At 39.5% G+C, this 14,439-nt stretch overlaps 1 protein-coding gene and 1 pseudogene across 1 annotated transcript; one reads left to right on the top strand and one right to left on the bottom strand.

Annotated features, from left to right (window-relative positions):
• Positions 1 to 38: 38 nt before the first annotated feature.
• On the bottom strand, positions 39 to 9,530 carry TAT (tyrosine aminotransferase). Its single transcript, XM_019757422.2, has 12 exons — positions 9,392 to 9,530; positions 8,521 to 8,767; positions 8,247 to 8,351; positions 6,586 to 6,653; positions 5,554 to 5,712; positions 5,211 to 5,349; positions 4,743 to 4,795; positions 3,763 to 3,915; positions 3,068 to 3,196; positions 2,661 to 2,744; positions 1,574 to 1,672; positions 39 to 1,144 (listed from the first exon to the last, which is right to left on the bottom strand). The coding sequence occupies exons 2-12, from the start codon at positions 8,753 to 8,755 to the stop codon at positions 1,004 to 1,006; spliced, it is 1,365 nt and encodes a 454-aa protein (XP_019612981.1). The 5' UTR covers positions 8,756 to 8,767; positions 9,392 to 9,530; the 3' UTR covers positions 39 to 1,003.
• LOC141567748 (U5 spliceosomal RNA) lies at positions 4,172 to 4,263 on the top strand (annotated as a pseudogene).
• Positions 9,531 to 14,439: the final 4,909 nt, after the last annotated feature.

Below are 14,439 nucleotides of genomic sequence, written 5' to 3' on the forward strand. Positions count from 1 at the left end.
CATTCCCCAAAGCTGAGAAAAAACACATCACAGAAGAGCATACTTAGTAAAATTTATTTTTTTTAAAAAAGAAAAACAATAATTTATGCCTTGGGCAAAATAAAGGATCTTATCAATATAAATGTTTCTTAGAAAACATATGAAAAGATAATATAAAATATACATATCAATATTAACATTACAGCAAAAGTAATAATGATTCTATAACAATGACAAGTGAGAATATTTGCGGCCCTTACAGAGCAGTGTTTCTGGAAGGTCCTATAAATTAAATTCTCCTTTTTTAAGTTACATTTTAAGAAAGCTTGATACACCATATCTAAACTTAGAAAGACAATCAATTAAAGGATATTTATTTGCATCACAAAATAATTCTTCACCAAAAAATAAAAATCAACTACAGGGTTTCTATAAGGGATCCTTCAAATTAACAAATTTTCCTATGCATTTAGAATATAATTAATACATGTGTCCCCAACTTCTTTCATTATAGCTTTGTTGCATACAGTGAGGTATACCTGAAGTGAGGCAGTAGCAGAGTCGGGTTTCAGATCTGGCTAGAGAGTGTGTGTCCTTACAGTATGAGGACATGGTTGGGAGCACAAGTTCTCTCAATTTTTTTGTTTCTCTCATCCTGAGCTCTTAATATTCTTGTCTCAACTGTCTCTTTTTCTGGTAAACTTTGTTCACCTGGTACTCTCAGGAAAACAGAAAGGAGGAAGTCATATGGGAGGGGTACAAATTAATGAATTAGTAAGTCACTCCCGCAGAGCAGAGTGAGAGGAAAATCCAGGATTCAGAGTGTGTCAAAGAATTACCTTGACCTTGTTCTCAATTGTTCCACTGACATGATCTAAGCTCAGCATTATGGACATGGCTGGGGAAAAGCAGGGACAATTGTGAACCCTCGCTATGTTTTTGAGGCCGCTCTCCCAGGAGGGGCCCCTGAAGCCCTGAGGAGCAGCAGGGCGCAGTCCAGCCCTCCTGGCACATGGACTCAGGCCTACTTGTCACACTCCTCCTGGCTCCCCTCAGCACAGTGGTAGTGCTTCTCACAGAACTCCTGGATCCGGCTACAGGCCTCCAGCATCATCACTTCGGGGACTGTGATGACCACTCGGAAGAAATTCGGGTACTCGAAGCACTGCAAAAATAAGTGCCTGTTATTCTCAGAGCAACTGTATCTGGTACTGGACCACCCGAAAATGGCCAGGGCCCTCCTCAGCAGGAAGCAGGGACACCATTTACTCAGGGCTATCAATTCTCTTAGTTCCAGTACTGGGGTGCTAAGGCAATAACTGAGTTAATTCATTTTAAAAGGGACTCGTGGGACAAGCTTGATTTCCCCACACCTAGAAGGTCCGGCCACACTTTTTCTGCCTGGTATAGAATGGCATAATGATGATGAGAAACAAATTTTAATTAAAGGCCATGAGACACGTCAGTTTGAATCCTATCAAATAAGAATACACTTTTTGGGGGGAGAAAAAGGCTAAAGAAAGACCAGCTCTGGGAGAGCTTCTGAGACTCTTGAAACTGTTGAGAATGTCCTGAGAGGGACGTAAGAACTCACCGTTGCCGGGAGGCAGTGGACAGATTGCTCGGCAACTAACCGCTCCGTGAACTCCACATCATTCTCAAATTCTGGGAAATGTTCCATCTCAACTTCAACCTATACCAGTAACAGGGAGAGGCAAACTTATCAGAAGAAAGAAAAACAGGTCAACTCCCTATGCCAGAAACTGAAGTAAGGACTGCTATAAAAACTATCTTGGAACTCTACAACTAAAAATTAATTTGATAAATAAGTACTAGCGCTTACGGAATTTTTCGTAGGGAAAATAGAATATATTTATATTAATATTTTAGTTTATTGAAAGTTTCCTTTCTGGATTCTGATAAATAAAAGTTGGAAATAGAATGCCAGTGTTTCCAAAAAAGGCACTATTACCATGTTTCCCCGAAAATAAGACCTACCCGGACAATCAGCTCTAATGAGTCTTTTGGAGCAAAAATTAATATAAGACCTGGTCTTATTTTACTGTAATATAAGACCGGGTCTTTAATATAATATAATATAATATAGTATAATATAATATAATATAATATAATATAATATAATATAATATAATACCGGGTCTTATATTAATTTTTGCTCCAAAAGACGCATTGGAGCTGATTTTCCGGCTAGGTCTTATTTTCAGGGTAACATGGTAGCATTTGGGCCTTGATTGCATAGAAGTATCCCACCCATTGCAAGATACTTAGCATGCGTGGCCCATAAAATGCCAACAGCACTCCCCCCCACCCTCTACTTTACCCCCCAGTTATTCTGAAAATAAACAAAATTCCCATACATTTACAAACACCCCAAGGGAACCAGTATCATTCCCACTTGAGAACTACAATGGTGAAAGCCTCTTATTTGTGTCCTAATTCTTCCCTGTGTGTACATATAAAATGAGTCCCTGTATTAAGGAATTAATACATTTTAAGAGTGTTTGTTTGTTAACACTGAGCTTAGATCATGTCAGCGGAACAATTCAGAACAAGGTCAAGGTAATTCTTTAACTGACTGGCTCAGGAGCCTAGCTCTTTGTGAGCCCTGCAGACTGGCTTTCTTTTGCCTTATCATTAGTGCCTGCCACCCACATTCTTACCATGAGGTACATGGCCCCAGACGGGCGGACTGGCCGGAGTCCAGGGATGGCAGCCAATGCCCCATAGCACAGATCCGCATTGGACTACAAGAGGAGGCAGAGACATCAAGGATTAAAAGTTAACTAAAAGAAAAAAAGTTATTAAAAGGAGAGCCCACATCAAAGGTGGGGAACCTAAGTTTTCACTACTGGCATAAGGAATGAACCTGCCACATAAAGCTTTTGGCCAGGAGTAAAGTGAACTGCCAGAAGTTAGAGAAATGTATGGGTGGATACTGCACTAATGCCACCTCCTGATTTGGAAGCACCATCATGGAACATTGTTCCAGAAGTGAGGAGCCATTATTCTTAATTCCACTGGTGGCATTCCCTGAATCCCCAAGTGGAAGGCCGCAGGCTGCGCTTACCTTGAGGAAGCTTAGAGTGTTGTGGTAGAACTCTTGAGGGGTGCGATGCAGGATGCTTTTCAGAGCTCCCTGGACAATGGTGCAGGGTCCCAGGATCCGCTGACTCAGCTTCACCAGTCCATCTCGGATCTAAAAGCCCCCCAGCAAACACATTACTTAGCCTCCATTAAGCATCCCGGCTTTGGGAACTGTTGTTCTGACCATTCTTTCTATCAGTTTTTAAATCTCTGGAAAAGTGACAGTGCCTAGTGGCATTCTTAGACCCTGTGCATATAGGCTAGCTCTGCTCCGCACCTGCTGTGTGACTCTCGGCAAATTATACAGCTTTCTCTGTGCCTCAGTTTTCTCAGCTATAAAATGGAGATAATAATGATACTGGCCCCAGGTGGTTGTTGGGAGGATTAAATTGAAATAATGTATATAAAGCACTGGCACATTGTATGCCTGCAAATACTATTATGTGTATTACTGGTATTGTTTCCCTTTCTTATGGTCCTAAAATTGGAAGTTCTTCACAGAGCCAGGTGGAGGAAAACGGAGTTTTCAGAGGAAGTAGCACCATCTTTATCTAGCATCGTTCTAGGCACGCAGAATGACAGGGCCAAGACGAAAGATGGGAAAAGAAAACACCTCCTAACCACGGTGCACATGAAATGAATAGCTATCCCAAAGCAGACCTACCACATTGTTCTCACCTCGTTGCCAAAAATATCTTTTCGGTCATGGATGAGGATCCAGCCCAATCTCCAGCCGGGAACCAGCCAGCGCTTGGCCAGCCCTCCACAGGAAAGGATGGGGACGTTGCTGCTGAGGGTGGCCAGAGGCTCAAATTTGGAATCTGAAAACACCTGAGGAGAAGAGGAGCTTGCTGTAGTTGTCTTCTGGCTTACTGTCTTCCAAATCCCAGGCCTCCTACCCTTTTCCTCCTATCACTAGGGACAGGGCCTCAGAGTTAGGGGCCCATCCCTACACTGAAGCATAAGTGGGATCCCAAGAGGCTTCAAGGGGGACTATCCAAAGACATTTAACCTGGTGTCTGGCCTGGATTAAAGGGAGCCTAAAATGAGGAAACTGACCCTAGCCAGCTCTAGAGAATGTACGACTATACTCTGGTTTCTTTTCAAATCATATCAATCTTTTGCCTTTTACTAAAGATTTCCATGGAGAATGTACAACTGTTGGAATTATAAATTTAAAAATAAAATATGGGTCCACAATCACTTATCTGAAATCCCTGGGCCCGAATATGTTGCAGAATTATTTGGATTTTAGAAAGGTTACGTGGCACATGTACCATATATTATATAACACCCCCAAAGCACTCTGGGACAGCACTCCTAATCAAGCAGATTGCTGTTTCTGCCCCTTCCCCTACACTCTCATACAGATCCGTAAGTGAGAAAAATAGAAATCTACATAGATCTTTGTATCAGGCCAAGTCAGGTAGTGCCACTGAATCAATTCCAAAAATCTTCAGATTTTCATAGCTTTTTGGATTTCAGACACTTACTGAGTAACTGTAGAGCCATACATTTGTGAAGAATGCAGGGATATTGATTTGCTGTCCTGAGATGAGCAGGAGTTGCTTCTGATTATTTAGATGCCACCTCTAAAGGTACCATTAAATAATTTGGAATTGAGATTATTGCAGTGAGAGGTCCTGCCCAAGACTCACCATGTCTCCATAGATCTCATCAGCTAAGATGGGGACACACTGCCTTGCAGCCACTGAAAACAAGAGAAACATGCTGAAATCATTTTTAACGTGAATTGCCTTCGCACTTAACATTCACCTGGGCTTACTGTACTTTGCATTTCATGTTTTTGGGGTTTGTCTTCCTCTTTAAGACCTCTAAATTCTAATTATACTCTTCCAGGGTATAAGGCCTTAATGAACTAGATATTTCAAACCCTCTCTTCTGCCTGATGGGAGTGGTGAAGAGGGAAGTGTTTCCTCTTTGTCTTATTCTTTGAAGCAAGTCTTACCATTCTAGTGGCACACTATTCACTAGAGACCCCAGCGGAGATTCCCCACCTCCATCCTAAGTTTGGAACTTAGTGACAGACTCTTCTCATTCCAGAAAACGGCTAAGGGGTTCCATCCCCATCTCCTCCCCTGTCAAGTGAAGTCTGCTGGACTTACCGGCCAGAATCTTCTGGAGATGATTTTTACTAAACACTGATCCACAGGGGTTTGATGGATTGTTGACAATGAGACAAGCTGTCTTTTCATCAATCAGAGATTCTAATTGTTTCAGGTCAATTTCCCAAGACTTCTCTGGCTGGGGAGGAAGAAAAGGTGAAACTAAGATGATTCTGAAAAATTTAGATAGACTACTTCCTTAATTCAACAGTGTAATATAAATAATAAAATGTGTTTGTGGTCTTGCCCACCCATTCCAAATCCTTCTCTGCTAAGATAATGCTCAGGTATTTTTATGAAGTAGTAATTGAGCACTTGTATCTAAAATTAAAAAGTCATTTACCAATAAATTGTAGAGTTTGACCTCAATCCCCATAGATTCAGCCAAAGTCCTGTATAGAGAAAAGCCGGGTCTTGGAACTAGGATGTTTTGCCCTGGGTTGGCCAACACAGCTAAACAAAGTTCAATAGCCTGACTGCAGCCACTTGTCAGAATAACATCCTGTGAAGGAAAAAAAAAGGTTCATTTTATTAGGAGTTCCAACAACAATAGGAGAAAAGAGATTATCAGATGAGTGAGAGGGAGCAAAAATAAACTTACTTTTATGGATTCTAACTAAAGTAGTAGGGACTATACTAAGCCAAAAATAAATTAATATATTTATATATATCGATATCTAAAAGTTGTTGAAAATATTAGCCACTTAAGAGAAATAAACAATCGCTTAAAAAAAGGATAAGTCAGCTGTGATCAGCCAACTTCCATGAGGGATCATTATCATCTTGGGTTTTTTGCCTGGTTATTTATTTACTTTTGACCCAGAGATTTGAAGCCTGACTCTTCTCTGAAATACGGACGAAGGGCACCTCTTACGTTAAGAAATATCGACCCCACACAGCAGACAAGAGAGGCAAAGGTAGCATTTAAATTTGGCACTGCCATCAATTCACTATGTCACGGTACCTCTATCTTCCTCTCTGAGTGACCTCAAGGTGAATGAGGGAAGCTATAAATTTTTGAAAGACCCTATTGATAAAATAAAAACAATTAATTATTCGGTGTTTACGAATTATTGTTTTCCAATGATCTTTTGCAGAGAATCAAATATAGGGTGACCTCTGAGTTCTTTGAGCCTCCTTAAGACAGACACCGTATAAGCTGAATGCCCACATCATTATCTTACTATAATGACATGAAATATAATCACTGGTGAGTAAGTAGCCTCACTATACAGGAAGTCCTCAAATTGCTAAAGGGAAGTTATCCTCAGCTTTTGTTCTTCGTGAAACCCTTATTCCTTATAGAACAGAAACAAGGAAAAGGGTATTGTTTACCCAATATTGCTTTTGAGCTGGTACCTTGTCTAAGGCTCACCTTAGCCTCCAGGGGTGCCTCAGGACAGTGGTAATAAGAAGCAATCTCTTCCCGACTGGATAGGTAACCTGAAAGAAAGGAGCAGAAGGAGGAAGCTGGAAGTTTTCATCCCACAACTGACAGCTAGGCTATAGAGTCACAGGGCTTCCGGCTTCCTTTAGTCCCTGCTCAGAGCACATATTATTCAGTTTAGCTCTCAGCTGCTGTCAATAAAGGAGATTAACTTTATATTTGATAATTTTATAATAAGCACAAATGTATAAATAGTAACAAAAGAAGAGCTCCCCAAACTATAAAACACTGCACCACCTTGGTTACTGGGATTCTGTGTTTATTCTCCATAAAATACAGAATTTAGATTATTCCCAAATCCCTTCCAGGAACCATATTTTTGAAAAGTTGTAATCAATGAATTTAGTACATTGGGTCCATTTTAAGTTTTTCATATTAGATACCTATTAGTGTTTTGGTACAAATTTTTCTTTTTAAAGTCAAATGTTGGTTTACAAACTTGAAGGATACATAGTTTCATGCAAATGATCATGTTTGCAAAACTGCTCTTCAAAAACATTGTCTTTAGTTAGCAAGGCCAGAGGCAATATTTTATAATGTCTGTTAATAGGTAGAGGGGTCTCCTGAAGTTATGTGAATCAGCTCTTCCTTAATTACTAATAAGAAAGAGTATTTCCCGAAATATACGTGGATTATCTGTGTTTGTTTTGGCATGAGTGTTATTTATTTTTTTAATATTTAAGAGACTTGACTTTGGTTTTTCAGGTTAAATCAATTCTCTAATACTTTGGTTGTAAAAGCCATCACAAACTTTTTTATAACCTAACTTTTAGTCCTACTGCTTTTATTTTTGTTGTATGAGACTTTATAAAATGTAAATAATCAACCTAAAAATCATGTCCCTGATAACCTCTTTGAAGTGTTTTTAAAATTGTATTTTAGCATGAAACCGAATTTTTATTCTGCATTAAGAATATGTTTTCATGTACACATATGCCCAAGAGAAAAATGTGCAACACTAAAACAAAATCAAGGAATCACTTATTTTACCAAAACGTTGAGGGTAGAAATGTTTACTAGATGGAGAAAGTTAAACCTAAGTAAGAATAATTTCTGTCAGAAACAGCCTTCTATCCTTCAATTAAAGAGCCTATTCTTTGTTGGTGATGGTGGTGTTTTTTTCACCTCTTTAATTTGGAACAATTACAGTTTCACTGTGAGCGTGATCAGGACCATAATTAAGATAAGCCCTTGAATACACAGAGAAGGATAAATAAAGACAAAGAGCTATTCACATAGGGTAATATGTAAATTAATTTAGGACCTAGAGGGCTCAGTAAACAAGCAGTGGCAGCCCAATGCAAGGCCTTCATTTGATAATTAGTAACGATAGGATAGGAGCATTAATTTAGAAATAAGTAGGTGATAGGAGCTTAGAGGGCAGATGCAGTTATGCCAAAGAAGTTGGACCTTAAATCTTCTGTTTAAGCATCCTAAGACCCCTTTCCTCAAATCCAAATGGCCATTTTATCCTAGCCTCTCCTTAGGAACTACGCATCCGGAAAGCAAGGAGAATTGCTAGAAATTTACTCCCCTTGGAAGAGCACTCAAGATTTAGAAGCCACCAGACAGTCTCAGGAGGCACTTACCAATGGAAGGAGCATAGCCATTATACTTTCCGGAGTCCAGAGCATCTTTCATTGCTTGGGTAACTTCCGGGTCTGTAGGCAGGTTTCCAAACACAGTAGGGTCCCCTTTTCATGGGAGAAATTAGGAAAGAAAAACAAAAAAAGAGCCATCCAGAGGTTAGTCTTCCACATCCAGTGCTCAGATTCACCCTCTACTCCCATCTTCTCCAACCAGCCTGTGAGGATGTGGGTGAGGGGAACAATGACCGCCCCCAGTCCAGTGTCCCCAACTCACCAATTGACAGAGAAATCATGGTTTTGTCTGGGTTTGGCTTCACCTTCATGTTGTCCACGATGGTCCGGATGGGATTGAAAGTTTTGTTGGACATGTCCGAGGGCCTCACAGACCACCTGGCCTTCCTGCCTTTCACTTTTTCCTGCTTGGAGTTTTTCCCACCAATGTTAACATGAACATCCAGAACGGAGGGGAGGTTGCCGTTGCCGTTCATCTGGATCATGTACGGGTCCATCACTAGCAAAGTCTGTGGGGAAAAGAAGGAAGTTCCTGTGACACAAAGAACAGAGCACCATCCCCAATAGCTATACTTGGACCTAAACATCGGAGTGATTTCATGGACGCCTCTTTCCAAACTTTTTTCTTTGTTTTGCTGCTTTCGCATTTAAAGTAGTTTTGTTAAGAATGAGGGGAGTTTTAAGACTTTTTGCTGAGATGGAAAATGAAGCAAGAACCCTTTCCATAATGTTAGTAGGAAGCATTCTGTTGAATACTTATTTACTATGATATTGGCCATGTTCAACCCTAAAATCACATAAAAGTTTAACCGTGCTCTCAGTGAAACCGAGGGGAAATGACATGAAAATTATTAAACAATCAAAGCATATGTGTTTTCTCTTTCCCAAGCAGTGCCTATCCAAGAAAGACTGTCCCTAACACTTCAACAGACTGTAAATTGCCTTCTGCAAACAACCAGGAAAAATCATTCCACATTGTTAGAAATTTAGTGTTAATATTATCGTTTGTAAAAAATAAAGCCCTACTCCATAAGCATCTTTCTGCCCTATGGGAAGAAAAGTCAATACACCACAAAGAATAAAAGCATACATCCCAACCCCTACCCCAGATTAGCTGAGGCTTCAGATTTTACCTTCCAAGTAAAGGAGAAGGAACCTCCAAGTAGCCAAACAAGAAAGCTGTCTTAGTTCTTCTTTGACAAGTGACAATGAACTCAGATGCAATTCCTGACTCCTGAAATAGTCTGCACAAATGGGCGTTGGGCCTAAAACTTTTGTGCTATTGGTTGGAATTAGAATTGGGCAGCCAACCCTCTTCTTTCCTCCCCTCTCACTTTTTGCTTCTTCTCACTCCTAACCCCACCCTCATTGGCCCAAATCAGGAATTTGTCCTCACCTCAAACATCTGGAATTCTCTGTGTTAACTCTTTCTGGGCACTTTGTGAGATGTTGGAGAGGGCTGTCAGAGGAGTAATTAGAATTACAGTTGGTAATTTTTATTATTTTTTTCGGCACAAAACAACCTATTAAAATTTTAACAGTGCAGAAATGTGCGAAGTAAAAAGTGGGAGTCCTTCCTTGCACTTTGCTGTCTGTATACTCCATTCTCACTCTCAGGGGTAAGCAGTGGTAATAATTTGGGCTTTCCATCCACTCACCAAGACAGACGATAGGTAGGTAGGTAGGTAGGTAGGTAGGTAGGTAGGTACATTGATATATATGATAGATAGTTAGCTAGATAGATGATACATAGATGATTGATAAATAGATAGGAGATAGCTACATAGATACATACATAGATACATATAAATTTTCAAAACACAGATGGAATCATACTCTACAACTTGTTCCACAACATGTTTATTTACTTCCTACATCTTGGACTCCTTCCCCTGTCAGTCCACAAATTTCTAGTCCAGTCAGAACAAACTGGGCAGCTAAAGTAAATTAAGGCCCACTCAACAAATATCTTAAAAGTACAGGGTCTTGTAGGCAACGAAAACCTGTGCAATTTTATCCTTACACTGTTAATTTTCCTTCATTTACCTGTTATGGAGTTACTGGTAAGCTATCAGGTGAGATCTAAACAAACAACGTCGCTAAGTAAGCATAGCAGAGATCTCAGCATTCCCATGAGCCTATAAAAAAATGCCACCCATTCAAGGGTTAAGAGAAACCTTGGTGACCCGTGGCACAGATCCTATCTGTTTATTTATTGGGAGAGGAAGAGTTGTTACATAAATTCTTTCTTCTCCATCTACTTTTTGTGATTTGAGTCTCCAATGGGATTGAATAACCTTTTGTTTTTCTGGACCTTTCATCTCTTAGGGCTTTGAAGAATTTATATAATGTGTTCTCTTCCCAATTCCTGTCAAGCATTTACTACCTCATCTTACCAGTGGAGCAGCAGAGGCACTAGGCAAGGGCAAGAGGCCAGCCAGGGCAAAGGGAATTTAGTCCTGAGCTGGAGCCCTGAGCCCTAAGCTAGATAATCAGGGCAGCTCTGTTTCAAAAGGCGAATACACAGCCCTGTCTCTACAACATCCAAAGACACAGAAAAGGAAAGTCTTAAGTCAACTCTGCCATTTGGCACCCTATGGCAGGAGGCAAGTGGCTTGTTTGTTTTAGTAAATGCAGTTAAGCATTCTATAGGTAGGAGTATATTCTACAGGCTGGACAGGGTGTGTAGTAGCCAACGGAGTGAGAACATGGTATTGCTTCCAAAGCACGTAGATTTTGTCAAGAGAGAGGACCATCCTTTTCGAAATGCTTTTATTCCACCACCCTCCATTTTAAATATAACACATGTGTGCGGAGAAAATCAGAAAAAAATTAAAAGCTTTTATAACCCCACCACCACTCTTAACACGTTAGTCTTATTTTCCCCCCATAAAGTTGGGATCTTGTTCTTTACACGTATTTTTTAAAGTGAGATAAAATTCACATAACGAAAAATTCACCATTTTCGAAATGGAAGATTCAGTGGTTTTTAGTACACTCACAATGTTGTGTGGCTATCACCACTATCGAATTCCAAAACATTTTCATTAACTAGCTCTCCCCACTCCCGCTCAGCCTCCGGCACCACTAATCTACTTTCTATCTCTATGGATTTACCTATTCCTGACATTTCATATAAACAGATTCATACACTACATGGCCGTGTGTACCTGACTTCTGTCACCTAGCAAATGTTTTCAAGGTTCATCCAAGTTGTGCTTGTATCAGTACTTCATTCCTTTTTATAGCTGATTAATATTCTACTGTAGAGAGACGCTGCATTTGCTTACCCATTCACCAGCTGGGTGGTGTATACTTTTTGGCTATTACAAATGATGCTGTTATTGACCTTTGTATACAAGTTTTTGTGTGAATATATATTTCAAGTCACTTGGATAGTTTTGCTTTGTGAATTTTAAAATTAGACCATGAATATTTCCTTAAGTTTTTTCTATACACTGATTTACTGCATTGAAGAGAATAAACATTTTTCTTTTCCTTTAGGCTTTTAGTAATTAAAGTATAATATAGCCTCATATAATAAATTCAAATATAGGTGTTTATAAACTAAACCCTGAATACCTTCTTCTCTCACAATCCCACTCCATAGAGATAGCCACTTTAGCCATTTCTTGTGTATCTTTCCAAGTATTTTTCTATGTCTATACAAATATATATATGTCTTATATAGTTTAAAACACACATGCATGCACACACACACACACACACACACACACACACACACACACTTGTTCTATAGCTGCACTGTCCCTTATTATAGCCACAGTCATAAGTGGCTACTGAATCCTTAAAATGTTGTTTGTCTCAATTTGTAGTTTGTCTCAATCGAGATATATGTTGGTGCAAAATACGCATTAGGTTTTGAAGACATATAAAAATAATGTAAAACATTTTATCAATTATTTTATATTGATTACATATTTAAATAAAATTCTGGATATATTGGGTGAAATAAAGTATATTATTAAACTTAAGTTCACCTATTTCTATTGAAATATGGAATAGGTGAACTTAAAATATCTGTACTAGAAAATTTAAAATTACTCTGGTTTGTATTCTGTTTCTATTGGACAATGCTGTTCTATAGCTTATTTTTAAAAAAATCTTAAAAATATGTTCTGTGGACATTCTTTCCATTTTTACACACTAAGCTCAACTTCATTCCTTTTCATGGCTACAGTGTTTGGTTAACCATGCTTCTCCTTTGGACATGGGCAGCTTCCAATTTTTTTTTTTCTATTACAAATAAAGCATATTGAACACAATTGTTATTTATGATTGGACATTTTTATAAGTATCCTGTAATTTGTGGGATAATTTCCTAGAAGTAGAATCATATTTCAAATACTGACAGACCTGCCAAATTGATCAACGTATAGGCTATAAGGAAGAAGAAACATACAAATATGTCTGATTTTGACAACCTCTGGGAGTTCAGACTACCTGTCAAGATAACATATCCAGCTTGAGGGGTAACACAGGAATCAGCTGAGTGTTACGCAGCGGTTCTCTAGGCGGACAGAATCTCAGAGGTTAAGATCCTTCTTGATATTGGACTTAGCAAGAGTTTAGTGAAGCAAAATGGAATTTTCTTATAGAAGCTATTGTGATTGATTTCTGCCACTCAAGGTTGAGACTTTCAAAGATCCCAGCTACACATGAGACTCAAGTTCAATCCTCCCACACACCCACACAGGCTTGGAGTCCTGTCCCCACCTGGACATTAAAACAGGCGTCACAGCTTATTCAAATAATCCAGGGCAGCAGTGGGGTCAGCCCACCTTTGTCTCTGGTTTTTGGCTCCTTATTGTTTGGATCCCGGGACATTCCTTTTGTATATTTGGAGCGGAGGCATTTTGTTATGTTTTCTCCAGTATTTCTAAATATTTTGGCAACTGAAGATTTTCCAGGTCATCCTGACCTCAACATTGTCAGAAATGAAAGTCTCTCTCCTTGTTTACTTGAAATGAAATGTCACCATTACCTTAGACTAAATTCCTGAATTTTCCTGAACCTTTTATGGAACATTCTATTCAAGAATGAAGATTTTTACAGATCTTGATCCGCATTGCCAGTTTGCTTTCAGAAAGGCCAATTACCCTCCTATCAGTAATTGTTTGCAAATGCTGGGAATGATTTTCTGAAAAAACAAAAAAACAAACAAAAAAAATATTTGCCAAGTTGATTGACAGGAAAGAAAATGGTATTCAAGTATTGCTGTTATTTCTGTTCCTTTTATTTTAGTGAGGCTGCTCACTTTTCATCTATTTATTCGTTCTTCATGATTTGTGAATTACTTGTTCACATCCCTCACCTGTCTTGAAGGGGACTCTTTTTTTTTTTTTATTTTTTTTTTTAAGTGAGACCTGGGCCTACGAAGTGACCACAGGGCAGGCACCAAAACAGTTGCTCTGAGATCAGCGGCCCAGCCTCCTCTGTCTCAACCCAGCTGGCTCAGACTTAGGTTTACAGATCAAAGAACAGCCAGTAGCACAGGACTGTGGGGGGTCGTCTGCAAATAGAGCAGCTGACGCAGAATGTGGAGAGCCCAGGGAGTGTGAAGGGGGCAGGGGCTGCTGTGTCCACCCTCATTCGGCAGCCGACAACTGAACCTAGGTCAGAAGGAAAAATAGACGCAGCTCACAGGTTTGGTAATACCCCTCTTCCATAGCTCGTGTTTTCTCTCAACAGAGAGCTGAGGATGGGTGGAATGGGGAACAAATGAGAGGACCCTGCTCTACTTAAGAAGCCTTACAGCCACCAGTTAAACTCATCAGGGCAGTCAGTGCTCAAAGAACTGTAGAAATAGTCACAAAAAGCAACACCAACCAGCCAAAGCTAAGACTTTCGTTTAAAAGTCAAAGAACATCTTTCATTGAATTTTTTCTTACATAAAAAACTATTGTGGTTGCCATAGAAAAGTATCTTCTTATCGTGGCAAAAAAAATACATAACATTAAATTTACTATGTTTAAGTGTACAGTTCAGGAGTATTAAATACACTCACATTGCTGTGCAACAGATCTCGAGAACTTTTTCATCTTGAAGAACTGAAACTCTATAGCTGTTACACACTAATTCTCCCTCTCCCTTCCCCCAGCTCTTGGTAACCACCTTTCCACTTTCTGATAGAAAACTATTTTTTAAATAGTCCCACCAC

The sequence above is a fragment of the Rhinolophus sinicus genome, linkage group LG11 (assembly GCF_036562045.2).
Source record: "Rhinolophus sinicus isolate RSC01 linkage group LG11, ASM3656204v1, whole genome shotgun sequence".
NCBI classification, from domain to species: domain Eukaryota; kingdom Metazoa; phylum Chordata; class Mammalia; order Chiroptera; family Rhinolophidae; genus Rhinolophus; species Rhinolophus sinicus.